The sequence below is a fragment of the Drosophila eugracilis genome, unplaced genomic scaffold (assembly GCF_018153835.1).
Source record: "Drosophila eugracilis isolate 14026-0451.02 unplaced genomic scaffold, ASM1815383v1 contig_90, whole genome shotgun sequence".
Taxonomy (NCBI): Eukaryota; Metazoa; Arthropoda; class Insecta; order Diptera; family Drosophilidae; genus Drosophila; species Drosophila eugracilis.
The window spans coordinates 6,077,719-6,094,876 of NW_024573812.1; the positions used below are offsets into that span (position 1 = coordinate 6,077,719).

General features: G+C 43.0%; 7 protein-coding genes across 10 annotated transcripts in view; 3 read left to right on the forward strand and 4 right to left on the reverse strand.

The window, feature by feature from the left end:
• Positions 1–349: 349 nt before the first annotated feature.
• On the reverse strand, positions 350–1,515 carry LOC108112237 (INO80 complex subunit E). 2 transcript variants are annotated; one of them, XM_017222059.1, is made up of 3 exons: positions 1,201–1,515; positions 581–1,143; positions 350–522 (listed from the first exon to the last, which is right to left on the reverse strand). In XM_017222059.1, exons 1-3 carry the CDS (start codon positions 1,432–1,434, stop codon positions 426–428), a joined length of 894 nt encoding a protein of 297 aa, XP_017077548.1. In that variant the 5' UTR covers positions 1,435–1,515; the 3' UTR covers positions 350–425. The 2 variants fall into 2 exon arrangements, with proteins under 2 accessions (XP_017077548.1, XP_017077547.1); XM_017222058.1 differs by having other exon boundaries at positions 350–531.
• A 273-nt stretch (positions 1,516–1,788) lies between these two features.
• On the reverse strand, positions 1,789–3,101 carry LOC108112201 (peroxisomal (S)-2-hydroxy-acid oxidase GLO5). The gene is made up of 2 exons (XM_017222015.2): positions 2,625–3,101; positions 1,789–2,568 (listed from the first exon to the last, which is right to left on the reverse strand). Exons 1-2 carry the CDS (start codon positions 3,026–3,028, stop codon positions 1,872–1,874), a joined length of 1,101 nt encoding a protein of 366 aa, XP_017077504.1. The 5' UTR covers positions 3,029–3,101; the 3' UTR covers positions 1,789–1,871.
• Positions 3,102–3,471: 370 nt separating this feature from the next.
• On the reverse strand, positions 3,472–6,738 carry LOC108113257 (peroxisome assembly factor 2). Of its 2 annotated transcripts, XM_017223807.2 has the most exons (5): positions 6,650–6,738; positions 6,414–6,546; positions 5,843–6,355; positions 5,027–5,782; positions 3,472–4,966 (listed from the first exon to the last, which is right to left on the reverse strand). In XM_017223807.2, exons 2-5 carry the CDS (start codon positions 6,432–6,434, stop codon positions 3,563–3,565), a joined length of 2,694 nt encoding a protein of 897 aa, XP_017079296.1. In that variant the 5' UTR covers positions 6,435–6,546; positions 6,650–6,738; the 3' UTR covers positions 3,472–3,562. The 2 variants fall into 2 exon arrangements, with proteins under 2 accessions (XP_017079296.1, XP_017079295.1); XM_017223806.2 differs by lacking the exon at positions 6,414–6,546 and having other exon boundaries at positions 6,650–6,712.
• Positions 6,739–7,026: 288 nt separating this feature from the next.
• LOC108113136 (transcription initiation factor TFIID subunit 5) lies at positions 7,027–9,379 on the forward strand. Its single transcript, XM_017223643.1, has one exon. The coding sequence runs from the start codon at positions 7,079–7,081 to the stop codon at positions 9,191–9,193; it is 2,115 nt and encodes a 704-aa protein (XP_017079132.1). The 5' UTR covers positions 7,027–7,078; the 3' UTR covers positions 9,194–9,379.
• A 4-nt stretch (positions 9,380–9,383) lies between these two features.
• On the reverse strand, positions 9,384–10,934 carry LOC108113137 (periodic tryptophan protein 1 homolog). Its single transcript, XM_017223644.2, has one exon. It carries the CDS (start codon positions 10,845–10,847, stop codon positions 9,468–9,470), a length of 1,380 nt encoding a protein of 459 aa, XP_017079133.2. The 5' UTR covers positions 10,848–10,934; the 3' UTR covers positions 9,384–9,467.
• A 216-nt stretch (positions 10,935–11,150) lies between these two features.
• Positions 11,151–11,691, forward strand: LOC108113138 (5-hydroxyisourate hydrolase). Its single transcript, XM_017223646.1, has 2 exons — positions 11,151–11,257; positions 11,331–11,691. Exons 1-2 carry the CDS (start codon positions 11,156–11,158, stop codon positions 11,637–11,639), a joined length of 411 nt encoding a protein of 136 aa, XP_017079135.1. The 5' UTR covers positions 11,151–11,155; the 3' UTR covers positions 11,640–11,691.
• Positions 11,692–11,813: 122 nt separating this feature from the next.
• The window catches only part of LOC108112776 (mucin-17), a 38,012-nt gene continuing 32,667 nt past the window's right edge, over positions 11,814–17,158 (forward strand). Inside the window, exons 1-2 of one of the 2 annotated variants that reach the window (XM_017223045.2) lie at positions 11,814–12,062; positions 12,497–12,682. The gene's annotated coding sequence lies outside the window, so the exon portion shown is untranslated. The remainder of the gene's footprint in view (positions 12,063–12,496; positions 12,683–17,158) is intronic. The other variant, XM_017223046.2, reaches the window with a different exon arrangement.

Consider the following 17,158-nt stretch of genomic DNA (forward strand, 5'->3'; position numbering starts at 1 on the left):
CAGTTCAGCTTAAGGTCTGCCCACTCTGTAGCACCTATCGATAACATTTCGCGCCTTAGATTGTTATCGGCGGATACTTAATATTGTAATTAGCAGTTAAATGAAATTGATTAGTGGTTAGCAGAGAACCTTTTAGTTACTTACCCGATTTCTTAATTTATGCTTATTATAGATAGGGCATTAAAACTACAAGTTCCAATTTTCTCTGTCAAACAGGTTAATGTAATGACGAAATCAGGTCTTAAAATGTTGCATTTCTGTGTATACTCAAAAAATAATAATTAAGTACCTAAAAAAAATTGATCCTCGTCTGTCAATAATATATTTTACAATAAATATATTCCATAAATAGGTTTGTTCAATAAATTTTATTATAGCTAAGGCAAAGTAATATATATAGTAATATATATAGCTTTGTGTAAATATTAACTGGTGTACTCCATTGGGACACACTCCTCGGCGGCCACCTCGTGCGAATGCGAGTCGTCCTCCATTAGATGCTGCAGGCTTTCGTTTGGATAGCTAGAAAAACTTAATTAAACCATTAGTATTACAACATATTAAATGAAGAATTAGTTACCATTTAGAGGGGCTTTCATCGCTGAGCATCGTAGTAGGTACAGTGGCCTCCGGACTAATGAGCTCCAGCGGTGTAGGTCGTCGCTCCTGCAGTTGTCGGGCGATTTCCGCTTGGCTCAGGCCTGGCGAAACATCCTTCGGAACAGTCTGTAGTTGCAGTTGTTGCTGCTGCTGCTGTGAGGGTGAAATTGTGGCGGTAAGTTGTCTTTTTGGAGTAGCCGACTGGATTCCATGGTTTGTGGGCATCATTCCAGTAAGGATTTTTCGCCTTCGTCCTCTTGTTGCACCCACAGTGGGCACATGCGGGGGTACACCAGGAGTTCCGGGCGTACTCTTGTCTTTGTGCTTCTTTCGCATGGCATCTTTGGATGTCTGCGATCCTCCGGCAGCTCCTGATGTCGATGCCGGTTCCGAATCGGAGCTGTCGGTGGCATCGCTGTCACTGGAGTCCTTTGCTGGTTTCTCGTAGAGCAGAAGGCGATCCAGTAGGAAGGTGCGATCCCTAGAAACCTTTAGCAAACGGCGCTGATTGCTGTGCAAAAGATCTTGGAAGTACTCGTTCTCCTGTAAACACAAAAAGCTGTGACTTGCCATTGACGAAGTTCAACTTTAGATATTTACGTATATAAGAAATTTTAGCTTTTTCTTGAGGTTCTTGTAGCGCTCCTTGAAGTCCTTGTCGGTGGGTCCCAATCCCGCGGAGGCTGTGGAGGATCTAGCTGGTGCTGCTCCGCGGGAAATTGCCGGAACACGATCTCTGGCAGGCTGTTGAGGCTCATCGTCGCTAGGCGGCTCATCCTTAATGGCTCCCTCCTCCTGGTTGGCCAAGGACCTACAGTACCAGCCATCTAACATTGTTTTTTAATTTACTTTCCGTTTTAATACTTTTTATTTTTACGCATACATGCTCAGTAGCGATGAGAGTCTAGCGATAGTAAAAACGAAGCGCATTAATCGGTAAGGTGAGCATTGTTATCGGATGAAAATTTACGGTTTTCTATTATCATTAATTTAAAAGTTACATTTTATATTGATATTTTTTTTTTTTTTTATTTAAAAATCGTATGTAGTTACACTGGTAAAAATATTTAATCGTGGATTTTATTATTTTTTCACTTAACTAATGTATTTACATCTTTAATTTATATATACGAGTACATATGTACATATGTTAGGATGTGATAAATTCATAATTTAAGTACTCAAACCTTTTTTTAGTTTATCTTTATTGACGTTTTTAATAGGCTTATAGAAAGATTAAAATGTTTAATATATCCTAAAGGGTTCCGGGCTTATAGCTTGGAGTATTGCTTCTCATGGACCACCATCGATGATGTGATGTCCTTTAGGCTTTGGCATCCGATCAGGGCCATGGTGATCTCAAAATCTTTTTTCAGCACACTTAGCATCTCTTCCACACCCTTCTGGCCGTTATAGGCTAGTCCCCAAACAGCCGGACGACCCACAAATACAGTCTTTGCTCCAAGAGCCAGAGCCTTGAAAATATCATTGCCCTGCATAATGCCTCCGTCAAGCATAACCACTAGATCTTCACCAACGGCTTTAACAATCTCCGGCAAAGCCTCAATCGAGGCAGGAACTGTATCAATCTGACGAGCTCCGTGATTGGAAACGATAAGTCCAGCGCATCCAAACTCCCTGGCCAACACAGCATCCTCGGCAGTGAGAACTCCCTTCACCACAATAGGCAAATGGGTGATACTCTTAAGCCAAGAGATGTCTTTCCAAGTGATGGTGGGATCAAATTGGCTGGAAACGTACTCATTGATGCCAGAGGCGCCCATGGTGGCATTGCCCACTCCAGTGGCCTTCACGCCCTGGAAATTGGCCAGTGTTAGGTGCGATGGCAGGCTGAAGTTGTTGCGCACATCGGCACGTCGATGTCCAAAGATGGGGGCATCGATAGTCAAGACGAGGGCTTTGAAGCTCGCTTTCTCGGCACGGCGCACCAGTTTTTCTGTTATGGTACTGAAAAAGAAATGTTACTTATAAATATACTCCTCTATATACGAGTAATGTCTTACCGATCCTTGTAGATGTATAGCTGAAACCACTTAATCGTGTCCGGAGCTCCGGCTGCCAAGTCTTCGATCGAAGTTGTGGATAACGTGCTGAGAATAAAGATGGAACCAGCTTGTCCTGCCGCCCTAGCATTGCCAGTTTCACCATCCGGATGGGCCATCTTCTGCATCGCAGTGGGAGCAATGCCCAGTGGCCATTTCATCTTTTCACCGAAGATCGTGCAGCCAATGTCCAAGCGAGAGACATCTCTCAGGCAGCGAGGACGTAAACGCAGCCGGCGAAAAGCCTCACGATTCTGCCCCAGAGTAAACTGCTCACCGGCACCGCTGCGGTAGTAATCCAGAGCATTCTTCTCCAGCTGGCCAGCTGCCTTCGTTTCAAAGTCCTCCACGCACACCAAAGCCATGTCTGTTACGTAACAGGAGAATGGAAATATATAAATGTTTGGCAAAACCTTTCGTCGCACCTCCCAGACTCGAACTAAACTCAGTAAGATTAGGGGCCAGCATCAACAGCTTTGGCCTAGCGGGGTCCATAAACCGAGGAATCGCGATAAGAACACTGTCTGCCGGCTGAAATTGATAAGGGACCCCTCCTCATCCCGAGATTATAGAGATCATTGCAGAGATCATCCCAATGAGAACACGCAGTTTCCCTACTCTACATGGGGGGTAGCTGCTGTTCAAGATGATAAGACCTCACTTTCGTTTTGGCAGGGTCAAGGTTAATTGGTATCACGTACCACCTGCGGCCTTCCAAAACGCTTAATGTCTAATTCCCACACGTTAGTGTCCTATATCAACAACAGTTACACCATCGAATGGCAAAAACGAGTGAAATTTCGTTGAGAATTGTGAACAATCAACGGGTTTATTGAAAAATAACGAAACATTTCTATGAAAAACTCACTCTTAGAACTAGTTAACGATCTGTGGGAACATTAAACACTGTATGACGCCTTAAGGTTGTTGAAATACTCAAGATCCTTTGAGCTAATCGAGGGCACGAACTTGTTAAATGACTTGGTAAAGTCTTCAGCCTCCACGATCACGTTCTCCGGCACCAGCTCCTTTTCTGTAATCACTCCACTCAAGTGTCTGTCTATGGTACGTCTTACAGCAGAGAGCCAAGCATTGGAGCAAATCGAGTACAGATCTGCACCGCTCATTTCACTCTTCAGACGCTCTGCAATCTGGTCCATGTCAATACCGGCATCCAAGGCGAAGCGCTGGGTCTGGGCACGTAGAACGGCTGCCTTGTCATCGGCAGTGGAGCATGGGCCCACGTAGAAAAGCTTGTCAAAGCGACCGGGGCGCAAAAGGGCGGGGTCAATAAGATCCGGGCGATTGGTAGCGGCCAGTATAAAAATGGGTTTACTTGTATCGCCATCGCTCATACCATCCATTTCAGCTAGAAGCTGCGACACCACTCTATCCATAACGCCACCCGAATCACCCGCTACACCTCGATTAGGAGCTAGGGAGTCCAGTTCATCCAGGAAGAGCACACAAGGAGCAGCTGACCGCGCACGAGAGAAGACCTCTCGAACATTCTGTTCACTCTGACCAACGTACATGTTCAGCAGCTCCGGACCTTGTACGGAAAGGAAACTAAGGTTGCACTCGGTGGCCACAGCCTTGGCCACCAGGGTTTTTCCAGTTCCTGGTGGTCCGTAGAGCAGGATGCCCGATCTTCTAAGGTTCTTGCCCATCAGGTGAACGTGCTTTAGCGGTAGGCCTATGCTACTCTGGATCTCATCCTTCAGCTTGGCTAAACCACCTATGTCCGACCAATAAACCTTCGGTACCTTGGGCGCACCCAAACTATCCGCAAAGGAACTCTGCATATCAGTTAGGTTCTTGGCAAAGTGGGACATATCCAGAGTGGTCCTACCTAACCGTTGGCGAATCTTCATGCGAACTGCACTGTCGTAGAGCAACTGCAGGTCGCCCAGCAGAAATCCCTGCGACTTGGCAGCCACGTCCTGCAGTACCTTCAGGCTTTCCCTCCAACTGGGGGATACGCGAGGCATGAATCGCAATTGATTTTCACGAGAAAACAAGGGCAATTGATCGATGGCCTTCTGGTTATGGATTACATCGTTAAATGTCTCGCGAACGTGCATCCAACGTAGTATCTCAAATCGCTCCTCCTTGCTGGGCATCTCAATGTTTATGATCTCCAAGAAGAGACCCTGAATCATCGGCTTAAGATGTTTGTCGCTGGTCAAAGCCACCACAACAATTGGATGCTTGCGATCCCGATTGAAGAGTTCCTGTACCTGAACGTGAAAAGCGGAAAGCAAGCGAAGATCTTCGTTGCCCTCGTTGTCTATGCCAAATATCTGAAATTTAAGGTATTGTAATTAATTTTAGTTTTTTAAATTTTAAAGATACCGACTTACCTCGAAGTTATGAAAACAAATCAAGAGCGGTTCGCTGATTTGGCTTTTGGCGAAGACCGCCTTCAGCTTCATTTCGGTGTGAGAGGGAACCTGAGAAACGATCTCTGCGCAATCCGCTCCATAAATATGCATTCCCAGCTCCTGAGCTACGGCATTTACGAGCTTCGACTTGCCAGATCCTCGCTCGCCCTGTAGCAGAAATACAGGAAAGATGTGCTTTGAGGATAAGCAAGCTGATTTCTTGGGCAGGAAGGCATCCACCGATGAGCGCAATAATTTGTAAGGCTTTCGCAAGCCACTTGGATAGTTCTCCACGATAGCCACGCTGTCTAGCACCTGACGAGGCAGGAAACTGTGGGCTGATGGTACTTGAACCAAGTTGCTAAAGTTCTTGGCCACAACTGCTTGCAACTCAAACTCACTGCCCTTAGTTTCCAAGTGAATACACTTTAAGTACACTTGACGTAGGTTCGCAAGTATTAGGTAATAGTGAGCATAAGTTGCAGTGCCCACCAACTCGGCGTTCACTTCAATTCGGTAAGTGTGCCCACGATGCAGGAGTCTGGGGGTGTTGAAGTAATTGCTTAGGATGATCTCGGACAGTTCAGCGGGTAATTCGTGGGGATCTGTTAGTAAGTAAACATGAGCTTTGGTTGCTATTCCAGGAATAGTCTGCTCATCGGCAAAATGGTCTAGCTGGACCCAACAGTTAGAGCGGACTCGAAAGCGATCCAGTATGTTGCCATAGAAGTTTTCCTGAAAGATGGCACGGATTTTTATAACTTGATTTAGTATATTTATATATAAGATACCCACCTGGACATACAAACAATTCGGTTGACATTGGGCCAAGGGCAGTATCTGGGCAACAATGGTGTGCGGAGCCTCCTGCAGCATTTGCTTGATAACCGTTTGGGATGAAGATCCTCCATTGCCGTTTTGTTGCTTACTGATCCTAGCCCTCCCCCCGCCGATGACCAAATTAACAAAGTTGACGTCTGGCGACTCGGCGTAGGTGTCGTAGACTTCCCGACTAGCGAACACCAGGTGCTCCGACTTAATCAGCTCGTTCTTGATCAGCAGATCGTAGAGGCGATTCGGAATGGGGGTCAGCAGCAACTTGTCCTTGTAATATTTGGCGTAGCGCCAGTATACGGCGTATGTCAGATATCCGGGGTAGAGAAACCAGGGCCACTTGGGCGCCAGTAGCTGTACGACGGAGTTGTAGCCCTCGATTAGTTCCTGAACTCTACCGGAGAAACAGAATCTGGGTTGACCAGGATCCTGTTGATCGAATGACACCGAATTCCGCTTGCCAACGACCTTTTTCTGGATGAATCGAATGGGGAATTAGCTAAACGGTTTAATATATTAGTTGTTGACCTACCGCAGCATCATTTTCATTCATATTTCACAATAACTATGGACAAAAACACAAAAGAAAGCACGAGTACAAGGGTTAATTTCGAAAGACAGTGTCAAAGTTCAAGGAGTTGGGGGTTGGGCGCCAGACAGATACACTGAAATACGCAATAGCAAGTTAATACAGTTAATGCACAGCATGTTATTACTATCTGCAATAGAAATTACAAAATTTGCTTCGCCAGTTACGTTAAATTTTACCTTTTTTATAATTACTCTCCTCTTCATTACGAATGTTTTGGTTCTGGTAACAAAAATACACAGAAAAATACCAAAAGTTTTGGGGCAACTCTACCAGTCTACGATAAACTATCCATTATTACACTAGGAAATTAATAACCTATTACTGTGTTATAATTTTCTAAAAGTAAGCACGCGATTTCTAAAAATTGTTCTTTTGATTTTACAATACTTCAAAAGTGAATTTTATAGGACAACATCATATTGCTTATTTAATATTTAATAAATGAGACTCTGTAATTTGTATTCACTGCACCTTTTCGGCACATTCAGTATATTTTTTAAAATATTACACAGAGCACCACGGTATTTTTAGCCGCTGAAAAACTGGTCACATTTCCACGCAAAACAAAATAGTACAGGTTCGGTGTATTTTTATTTTCTACAATAATGAGTCTTGAAATGAGTAATATTAATGGCGGAAACGGCACCCAAACGTCGCACGATAAGCGTGAATTGCTATGCCTACTGAAACTTATCAAGAAATACCAGCTGAAGAGCACCGAGGAACTGCTCTGCCAAGAGGCCAATGTAAGCAGTGCAGATTTGTCAGATATCACCGAAAGTGATGTCCAGCAGGTGCTTGGCGCAGCTCTGGGTCTCGGAGATGCCGACCGGGAGCGGAAACATGTCCCTCTCCCGGCACAGGATCACAAGCAATCAGCTGTGACGGAAGCAAATGCAGCGGAGGCACTGGCCAAGTTCATCGGCGACGATAGTTTCGATGCCCAGCACTACGAGCTAGCCTACAAGGAGCTGCGCACCTTCGTGGAAGATTCCTTGGACATTTACAAGCACGAGCTGTCAATGGTTCTGTATCCCATTCTGGTGCAAATCTACTTTAAGATCCTCGCCAGTGGGCTTAGGGAAAAGGCCAAAGATTTCATTGAAAAGTACAAAAGCGATCTCGACGGCTATTATATAGAGGGTCTTTTGAACCTTTTGCTGCTGTCCAAGCCGGAGGAATTGCTGGATAACGACTTAGTGGCCGCCATGGAGCAGGATAAGTTTGTGATCCGCATGTCCAGGGACTCGCACTCGTTGTTTAAGCGACACATTCAAGATCGCCGACAAGAAGTAGTGGCGGACATAGTGTCCAAGTACTTGCACTTTGACACCTATGAGGGCATGGCGCGCAACAAGCTGCAGTGCGTCGCCACCGCGGGCTCCCACATCGGTGAGGCCAAAAGACAGGATAATAAAATGCGTGTGTACTACGGACTGCTGAAGGAGGTAGACTTCCAGACCCTTACCACCCCTGCGCCGGCGGCAGAGGAGGAGGATGATGATCCTGATGCGCCGGATCGCCCCAAGAAGAAAAAACCAAAAAAGGATCCGTTACTGTCGAAGAAGTCTAAATCGGATCCCAATGCTCCCTCGATCGACAGAATTCCGCTACCGGAACTGAAGGACTCGGACAAGTTACTAAAGTTAAAAGCTCTTAGAGAAGCCAGCAAGCGTCTGGCCCTGAGCAAGGATCAACTGCCCTCCGCTGTCTTCTATACAGTGCTTAACTCTCACCAGGGCGTCACATGTGCCGAGATCTCAGATGATTCCACGATGCTGGCCTGCGGATTTGGTGACTCCAGCGTCAGGATTTGGTCTTTAACTCCCGCTAAATTGCGTGCGCTCAAGGATGCAGATGCACTACGTGAGCTGGACAAGGAGTCGGCGGATATCAATGTGCGTATGTTGGATGATCGAAGCGGGGAGGTGACCAGAAGTTTTCTCGGTCACACTGGACCTGTTTACCGCTGTGCCTTTGCTCCTGAGATGAACCTGCTGCTCTCTTGCTCGGAAGACAGCACTATAAGGCTGTGGTCCCTGCTCACGTGGTCCTGCGTGGTCACCTACCGCGGACACGTCTACCCAGTTTGGGATGTGCGCTTTGCGCCTCATGGGTACTATTTTGTCTCTTGCTCCTACGACAAAACGGCTCGACTGTGGGCCACGGATTCCAATCAAGCGTTGCGCGTCTTTGTGGGCCACCTGTCAGACGTAGACTGTGTGCAATTTCATCCTAATTCCAACTACGTGGCCACTGGGTCCAGCGATCGCACTGTACGTCTATGGGACAACATGACTGGACAGTCCGTACGCCTAATGACAGGACACAAGGGTTCGGTAAGTTCTCTGGCATTCTCTGCCTGCGGACGGTATCTGGCCTCGGGATCAGTGGACCACAACATCATCATTTGGGATCTGTCGAGCGGTGCTCTGGTCACGACACTGCTTAGGCACACTAGTACCGTGACCACGATTACCTTTAGTCGCGATGGAACTGTCCTGGCGGCTGCTGGTTTGGATAACAACCTTACTCTCTGGGACTTTCACAAGGTCACCGAGGACTATATCAGCAATCACATTACTGTGTCGCACCATCAGGATGAGAATGACGAGGACGTCTACCTGATGCGCACGTTCCCCAGCAAGAATTCGCCGTTTGTCACCCTGCACTTCACGAGACGTAATCTCCTCATGTGTGTGGGTCTTTTCAAGAGTTAGGATCAGTGTTTAGCTTTTTTAGTATACGTAAATTAGACTTAAGGAATGATCGGAATGTTTAGGATTAAAGTTTTGTAACCCATTTGTGTCTATCCCCGCCCCTGGAATGTCCTTATTATTAAGCAGAAAAGTGTAAAGTGCAAATATACACAATTTATCAATAAATTTGTATCAATGAAAAAGTTAGGAATTAAGGTCCTTATATATAATTCACATTTATTTAAAAAGTCATAGAAAGCATATACAAAGATGAATACGCAGACGAATGCATTCACTACTCCGCATCGGCGATGCCAAACGACCGGCGTACGGCTATCGAGTTCTTAATGTTGAAGATCGCACATCGTGGAGGCTTCTCTCCGCCAAAGGCAAGGGTGTAGGGATCCTCGGGACACTGCCGCATGCACTGCAGGCGACCCATGTTAAACTCGTGCTCGTAGACGTGTTTAGCCTCCGTACCGTTGAAGTTCCACACTTTAAGGGTGCCCTCCGTTGAGGTGGAGGTCAGCAGGTTGGGCATCTGGCTGTTGAAGCACACCCCAGAGATTTCTTCATTGTGGGCCTTAACGGACCATAGCAACTGGCCTGGAGATCGCTTGTCCGCGTAATGAAGACTGCCATCGTTTGTGCCCACGATAAAGTAGTCTTTCTGGGTTGGATGCCACAGGACCTTCTCCACTTCACCGTCAACTTTCCACTCAATGCTGGACGAGTTCACTGCATCAGCGTCGCGGCAGTCAAAGAGTCGAACAAATCCATCGGCACAACCGGTTAGGATGCTCTGCGCATCCTCGGAGTGGAATTCTACTGACTGTACCTTCTCGCCAAAGGCTGTAATGGTGGTATGCGGTTGACCCTCATCCATATCCCACAAAATCACAGTTTGGTCTACGGAACCGCTAGCCAGAATGTGCTCGAAGTTTGTGTTCCACGAGAGATCCAAAACGGCATCCTTGTGTCCATACTGTTCTTTGTTCTGCTTGCGGCTGCCTTTGGAGCCTAGCTTGAAAGTGGGCTCAATGGAGTCCTGGATGTCCAGATCCCAAATAGTAATGATTGGGTCCATGCAGCCAATGGCACACATATTTCCCGGTTTGTCACTGCCCGCGTCGTGGTTCAACCACTCAATGCAGAGCGGAAAGCTGGGAAGCAGAAAGTCGTGATGGGTGTAAAGGGCCTCTTCCTCCTGGTTGAAAACCCACACCTCCATGGAGGCGGCGTCGTCCTGGACGTGACCTACCAGAATTAGGTTGTCACTGGGCTTGATCACCTCATCTTCCGCCTCGAGTCCTTCCTCCTCATCAGGTATCTGCTCGCCAGCATCTACGATGTTCGCCAAACTGGTGACATTGGCGTTTTCCTCGTTATCGTAATTCTGGAATTCAAACTCATCCTGAGGATTACGGTTTTCACTATTGGCATCTTCATGGTCGTCCACATCCATGTCGTCATTATTTTCTGCGGCCTCCTCGTTATCCTCCGCATCATCGTCACTCTCCTCGTTTAATTCCTGCTGTGTATCACCGATAATCCTAGCTAGCTCAGCTTCTGTCAGCACGATCTTATCGGGAGTAGCCTTGGCCACGCCCCGTGGGACGAAGCATAATGCTGGGACAAAGTCGATGGTAGCCTCAGGTGGTCCTTCCTCTGCCATTGTGGGATAATGTTTAAAGTTAGCCCAGCAAACGAAATGGTAAACACGTGCAGTTCAAACGGAGAAGTTTGTGTGACCGTATGTGGCGCAGTTTCGCCAGCCGCCAAAGTTAAATCAGTAGAATTTGTGGAATATCGGAAATGGAATATGGAAAGTTAAAAAAAAAGTTTTAAGGAACATAATAATTCTTTTTAAAGAACCTTTCAAAAAAATCTTTTGTTATTATCGCCCTTATCTTATCTTTCTTTCATCCCGCTTATCAGTACTTTTCCCAGATTAATGCTAAATGCAATTAAATATTTAGATAAATGTATTATTTACTGGAGCTGTTGTTATCTGCAAAGTTACTTACGATCAGTCCTAAAGTTGCCTTTAAAATGGAAGCACGTAAATTTTCTACTCACATACTGGTAAACTGTTTTTTATATAGATATTTTACTTTATATTAATTACAAGTAAAATTTGTAAATATCTCTATTTCAGGACACTTCAGTAGGAAAAGCAGCCGCCAATGTCAGAGTAACCGTTTCCAGGCTGGATGAGATCCAGGAGTGGAGATCTCTTCGGGCGGCCCAAACAGATGCTGATGGTCGATGCTTGCTTTTGGAGCCTGGGCAATTTCCCAGTGGTATTTACAAGCTCACCTATCACGTGGGCGCCTATTTCGCGGAACGCAATGTGAAAACTTTATATCCAGTAATTGATATAATTGTGGATTGCAGTGAAAATCAACATTATCATATCCCTTTGTTACTTAACCCCTTTGGTTATTCTACTTATCGTGGCACATAGTAAAGTTGTATCTAAAGGAAATACATTGTGAATAAAAATCACATAAATATAACTTTTTTAAATTTCTTTTCCCATCGATAATTGTGCACCAAGGAGACCCATCACGAACACATCTCTATTCGCCAGTGCAGTGTCTTACCATCTCTAGGCAGCATTCGGTGCCGTTTCGTTTCAGTTTGTATTTCATGGATGTCGCGGGTGGTTCGCGCGTTCGCTCCGTTGTCCCGGTGTTTGGAATTGAATGTTTTTGAAACGGCGATCGAGTATTGTGCCGGTACATTTTATATAATATAAATAATTTAAATAAATATAATAACGTTGTCAAACGGTGTTTAAGTGCGTGAGATCCTTAATATCAACTGATCTTTGCAAGATTTTCTTGCCTCCCACAGAGGCGCAACAGTTGTTTCGGAATAAGATTCTGTATGGAAATATTTGATATCCGTGTGTGTGTTTTTCAAAGAGTTAAACAAGAAGTTGGATTTGTTATTGGAAAGTACAAACAGAGCCCCCATAGACACACACTCGATGCGGCCGAGTCAACAAATCCCCGACAAATCTTAAACCAGTTTTAAGATACATATTCTTGGTGTCAGTGTGTGCATGTTGATTTTTTTCTGGCATTGTTTTCGTTTTTTTTCTTCTGCTATATTATTTCGTGCTGCTGGCTCTGCATCTTTTTTGTGTACCCGTACCCTTTTCGCTTGCCTCTAATCGCGTTTCCATTTTCTGGCCGACGTCCAGATCCGAGGTTTGAGGTTCGGGGATTGGGTCTTGGAGTCCAACAACGAGCAACAAGTACCCCTTCCTAGTACCTATACCTATACCTATATCTATATATCTATACCCATACCAAGTGCCAGCCCGCGTCTCGCTTCGTCTCCCATCTGAAAATAAGAAACCCAAAAAACACGGAAAGAAACGAGCTTAGATTCTAACGAGATCAGCACGCCAGTTGGTAACTCTGCCCCAATTGGTCCAATTTGAATGCTGTACGAGGCACCAACAAGAGCCGGCGAAGATCGCTTAAGTAATTCCAAAAGGTGAGTTGGGATGGGTTTTGGTGATCTCATAAGGTCATGGGGAAAATTGGAATCTATTCTGTTTAGAATCAAATGAAGTTAATGTTGGTTGAATTTACAGCATAACTTGTTAAAAATTACCCAAACTCAAACTTTATACCTAAAAAGATTTTAAATAAGTAAAAGTATTTACAACTTATTGGCTGTTAACAAATTGATAGAACCAACAGTGATAAATATTTATAGCACAAAAACAAAACAAAAATTTCGAATTTAAAAGCTAGAATATCTTCTTGATTTTAAAATCAATTAAACAATAAAAATATATTGATTTTGCAAAAATGTCGCCAGAACCAGTTGGACTACAAAAGCAAAATTAACACTTTCATTATCAATTCGGTATACAAGTTCATCGAAACGTGGGAAACAATTTATGTAAAGACTGTATTTTAAATAGTGAGTAGTAGTAGTGACTTAATTTCAAAAACATTTTTGTTATGTTGTCTAGCCTGAGGACTATATACGTATTACCTCATCGACATTTCTGCGACATTTTCGAGCAATTTGGTTTACCTAATAATTGAAAGTTCAGCGTCGCATTAAAACGCAATCAAAATGACAACTTGCTAACGGTCAATTAATCAAAAGACCCAAAATGAATGTGGCGAAAAAAGCCGAAAAATTATGTATATGTAATTGATAATCGATCCATCCGACGATAAACACTTTCCTGGCCCGCAGCTCTGGCCAAAAACCAATCATTATTAATAACTGTAGTCGAAAGATAAATAATAATAAAACTATGGCTTCGTTTACCGTTAAAGTTGAGCCGCTGGAAAAGTGTCAAAAAACGTAACCTACGTGATTATAATTTGCACTGACGTAAAGCCAAAAAACCTAATATCCGATGATCGTTAAACCGCTGTAGGCAAATTAGAGAGCGCCTCTCAAACGGCCAAAAGTGCAGAAAAGAAGGCAAAAGTTAGCCACAAAAACAACAGCACAAAAAACCTTAAAACACAAAAATATATATATGGTATATCTAAAAACCTTTAAGTCTGCATGGTTGGGTGGTAAAAAATGGGGGGGAAATCGCCACAGCTTGAGCATGTTTGTCGTCGAGTTCGAGCTGACATCACAAAATGGCAAGAAGCCTCTCTAAGATACACGGAAAAATATGTTTCAGACCCATAAATTATGGGAATTTTTTGGTAAAAAATAAAATTTCATTTAGTAAGACATTTTTAAATAAATAATACAAATTTACTCTCTTAAATGTTAGTCTTTCTTCTGTCTGAAAATCATAGTTAAAACTAACAAGAACTTAAGTCTGAACTTCTTTTCCTTTTTTCATAATTTTGTGGCTTTATTTTCAACATTACACATTTCTCATCTTAAAATACTTGGACTTCCTATCCTTTGCACTTTGTAAAATCTATAAAATCTGTAGAATTTCTTAAAGTGCATCTGAAATGGCAAGAGCAAACAGGAAATGAACCCGCATGCACTTTTTCAAGTACCTTTCGTTCGAATTCGCTGGCCGATTGCATCGACTCGTATACTCGAGCAGCGAGCGTTGAGCACCGGAGTTGCAACTCCGACTTGAGCTTGAGCTTGGTCTAAAGTAAATTTTGTCGTCGTCTTGTGTTTCTTAGTTCGCTTTTAAGTTGTCCAAGTACCCAGCACAGAAGTTTCACAAGGGTATACTCGAACTTGGAGTTTTTAGAGAACAATGAACGAGCAAATTGAATGCAAGTTCTCAGCAATTAAGTTACAGCCTTGAATTGCATTGTGCAATTCCATTGGGATTATTCTGTTATGACAAAGGGTTAGGGATTATGTTTATTCATTTTACGTCACCTGGAATAATCTAGAGGTTTTAATTTAAATGGTGATTTTGAAGCAGATACTTTGTGTTTAAGTAAATGTTTCTTTATTGGTAAAAAATTTGATTGTGGTTATGAAATTTGTTAAAAATTGAGTTTCAATAGAAAATTACATTTTTGGGTTACTTTTGTAATCTTAATTTATTGTTTAGCCCTCACTTTTCCCTTTCAATTTAGTCTTTAAGTTATAAAAAAAAGCCCAAACAATAGTACTTGCCCTTGCTTGCTTTAGTTTTTCTAGTTTTCTACGTTTTATTCATATTTATAGATAAAATCTGAATCTGATAGTTTACTCCCCTCAACAGATCACTTATAAAGAGGTATCTCTACAACGAATACCCCTACAAAAGCCTTACCTTTTAGCTGTATTTTATTGCATTTTGTTTTGTTAATTTCCATGCAATTTCAGGGCATTTCAGCTCGCTTGGGCGTAGTAGTTGTTCCCGTACTTCAAGTAAATGTTTTTCGCAATGTTTGCGCAGTTGTGTGGGCATTTGCATTTGTATCTGAGCGGGGGGTGGGGATGTGTATGAGTCGGCCAACGGCCAACCTGTTCGGAAACTCAAGGAAAAATGAGTCAGCAGCAGAGCTGGGGTTTCGCATCCATGAGATACAATTCGAGTAGACATCCGTAAATGAAGTGTTTGCCGAGGACATCGAGGGCAGGCCGGGGTCCTTTCTGACCTGCTGCACTCAGGCGTTTATCCGTCGAAGGTTTTGATTATTTTGTTCCTTGTATGCCCTTAGGCAATGTCTCAAATTACTGGAAGGGAATGGGGTTTCCCTGCTCTTCGTATCTTTGAATTCTTTGCTTTGTTCATCGCCCTTTTTTTTTTCATTTCCCGTCGATGCATGGGGCCACCACTCTAAATGTGTTCAATGTGTAGTTTCCGATAAGCCAGCATTATGATATATACTTAGTGGGAGAAGCCCTACTGGGTCTCTTTGATAATGAGGAATACAGAATGAATTGGGTTTATATAGAGGAAATGCGGATAAAACTTTGTTTTTTTGGTTACTACTTAAGAAGTTAATGTTTTTATTTTAATTACAAGTTATTAAATATAATTCTCCTTCTGTCTCGTTCTCCTCTGAGTACTTACTGATAATCACTAAATTAATAAGTCATTAACTATGAAGATCTAACATTATTCTCACTCATAGTTAACCAATTACCAGATTTATTCGTGTAAGACAGACGACCTTGACAATCTCTCGTAGTTTTTTGGAGTCTCGGCACAATTATCGTGTTTGGCTTTAATTCCACACGCTTCGTCCAATGTTTACCAAATAGATTTTGGAGTGCGCTTAGTACCTTCCTTACCTTCCTACCTACTTACCTGGCCAAGAGTGGATTGCAGCAGGTGGCGTGACTAAGGCATTCCGCCATAGCAAACTGAGTTTTTCAAAATTCGAAACTAATTTCAGAGGTTTTTTCTTTTTTTTTTTACTATAACTAACTATGCGCTTTATAGTTCGGTAGCTGCTGCTACTAACGAGCATTATTTCAATCTTCAAACCAGGCTTTTATTTTAGCCATTTTTTTGTTATTACTTTTTTTTTTTTGTTATTTTTATTTCTGCACATACATACATGAGCACTTTTATGGTTTCGGCATTAAAAATGTGGCGCAAAATTCAAACAGACGAGAGTGTAATTGAAAAAACATGAGAGATGCTTTATGGGTGGAGCTAAATGCTGGAGGGGAGTGGGTTGGTTTGGTATTAGCCGAAGTCAGTCGCGCACTAAATCCCAATGGTAACGCACCCATTAATCACAAAAGAGAAACAATAATGCCTGAGACGAGGCGAAAAGTGGTAAAAGCCAAAGAAATACTTGTTTGCCAAAAACAAAAGCAAGTCGAGAAACTGCTAGCCAATTGCTTAAAGATGTTCCTGAAAGATACCAACCAAGTGTTAATTAATAACTTTTATGTTTTTCGCCATGTACTTGAAATGCTGAAAAATAAAAAATATATAAATATATATAAGCACTATGAGTCATTGGAAGATTCTCCTTTATAGAATGCGATAATTTTCCACAGAATTTCGCCACACCATCAATGTGATTTTATTGCCTGACATTTTGACATTTTCGGGGTGTGCTATTCCCACTCTATAAAGTTTAATTAATGCGAATTGCGTTGTGCAAAACAGTTAGCTTCTGTCTTTGTCTTGGCCAATTTTATTTCAGTTTGGGGAACGGCTGTAATGGGGTAATTAAAAGCCATGTTAATGGGATCCAACTGAAGGGATGGGATATGCCATTCTTCTACACAAATGTTTGCAAAATAGGTTGGGTAATACACTCGTGAGTATATGCAACTAATTAATTAGCCAAATGGGAATATGAGTGGGGGTTTGTACCCCCCACGACAGTATCAATTACTTTTTATAGAGAAGATATTGGTAGAGATCAGCTTTCTTTGGTGACGTGACAGAGAGACAGAGAGTTTGTGTTATCTTTGGAATATTTGAGTATTAAAATAAATATGAAATTAACTTCTGATTATTAACTTAACCCATATGTATTCATTTTAGAAACCTTTTCTATGCTTTAGACAAAGTTTTAAAAGTACAATTTCTTAAGTGAGTGCCTGCATCCTTTAAGA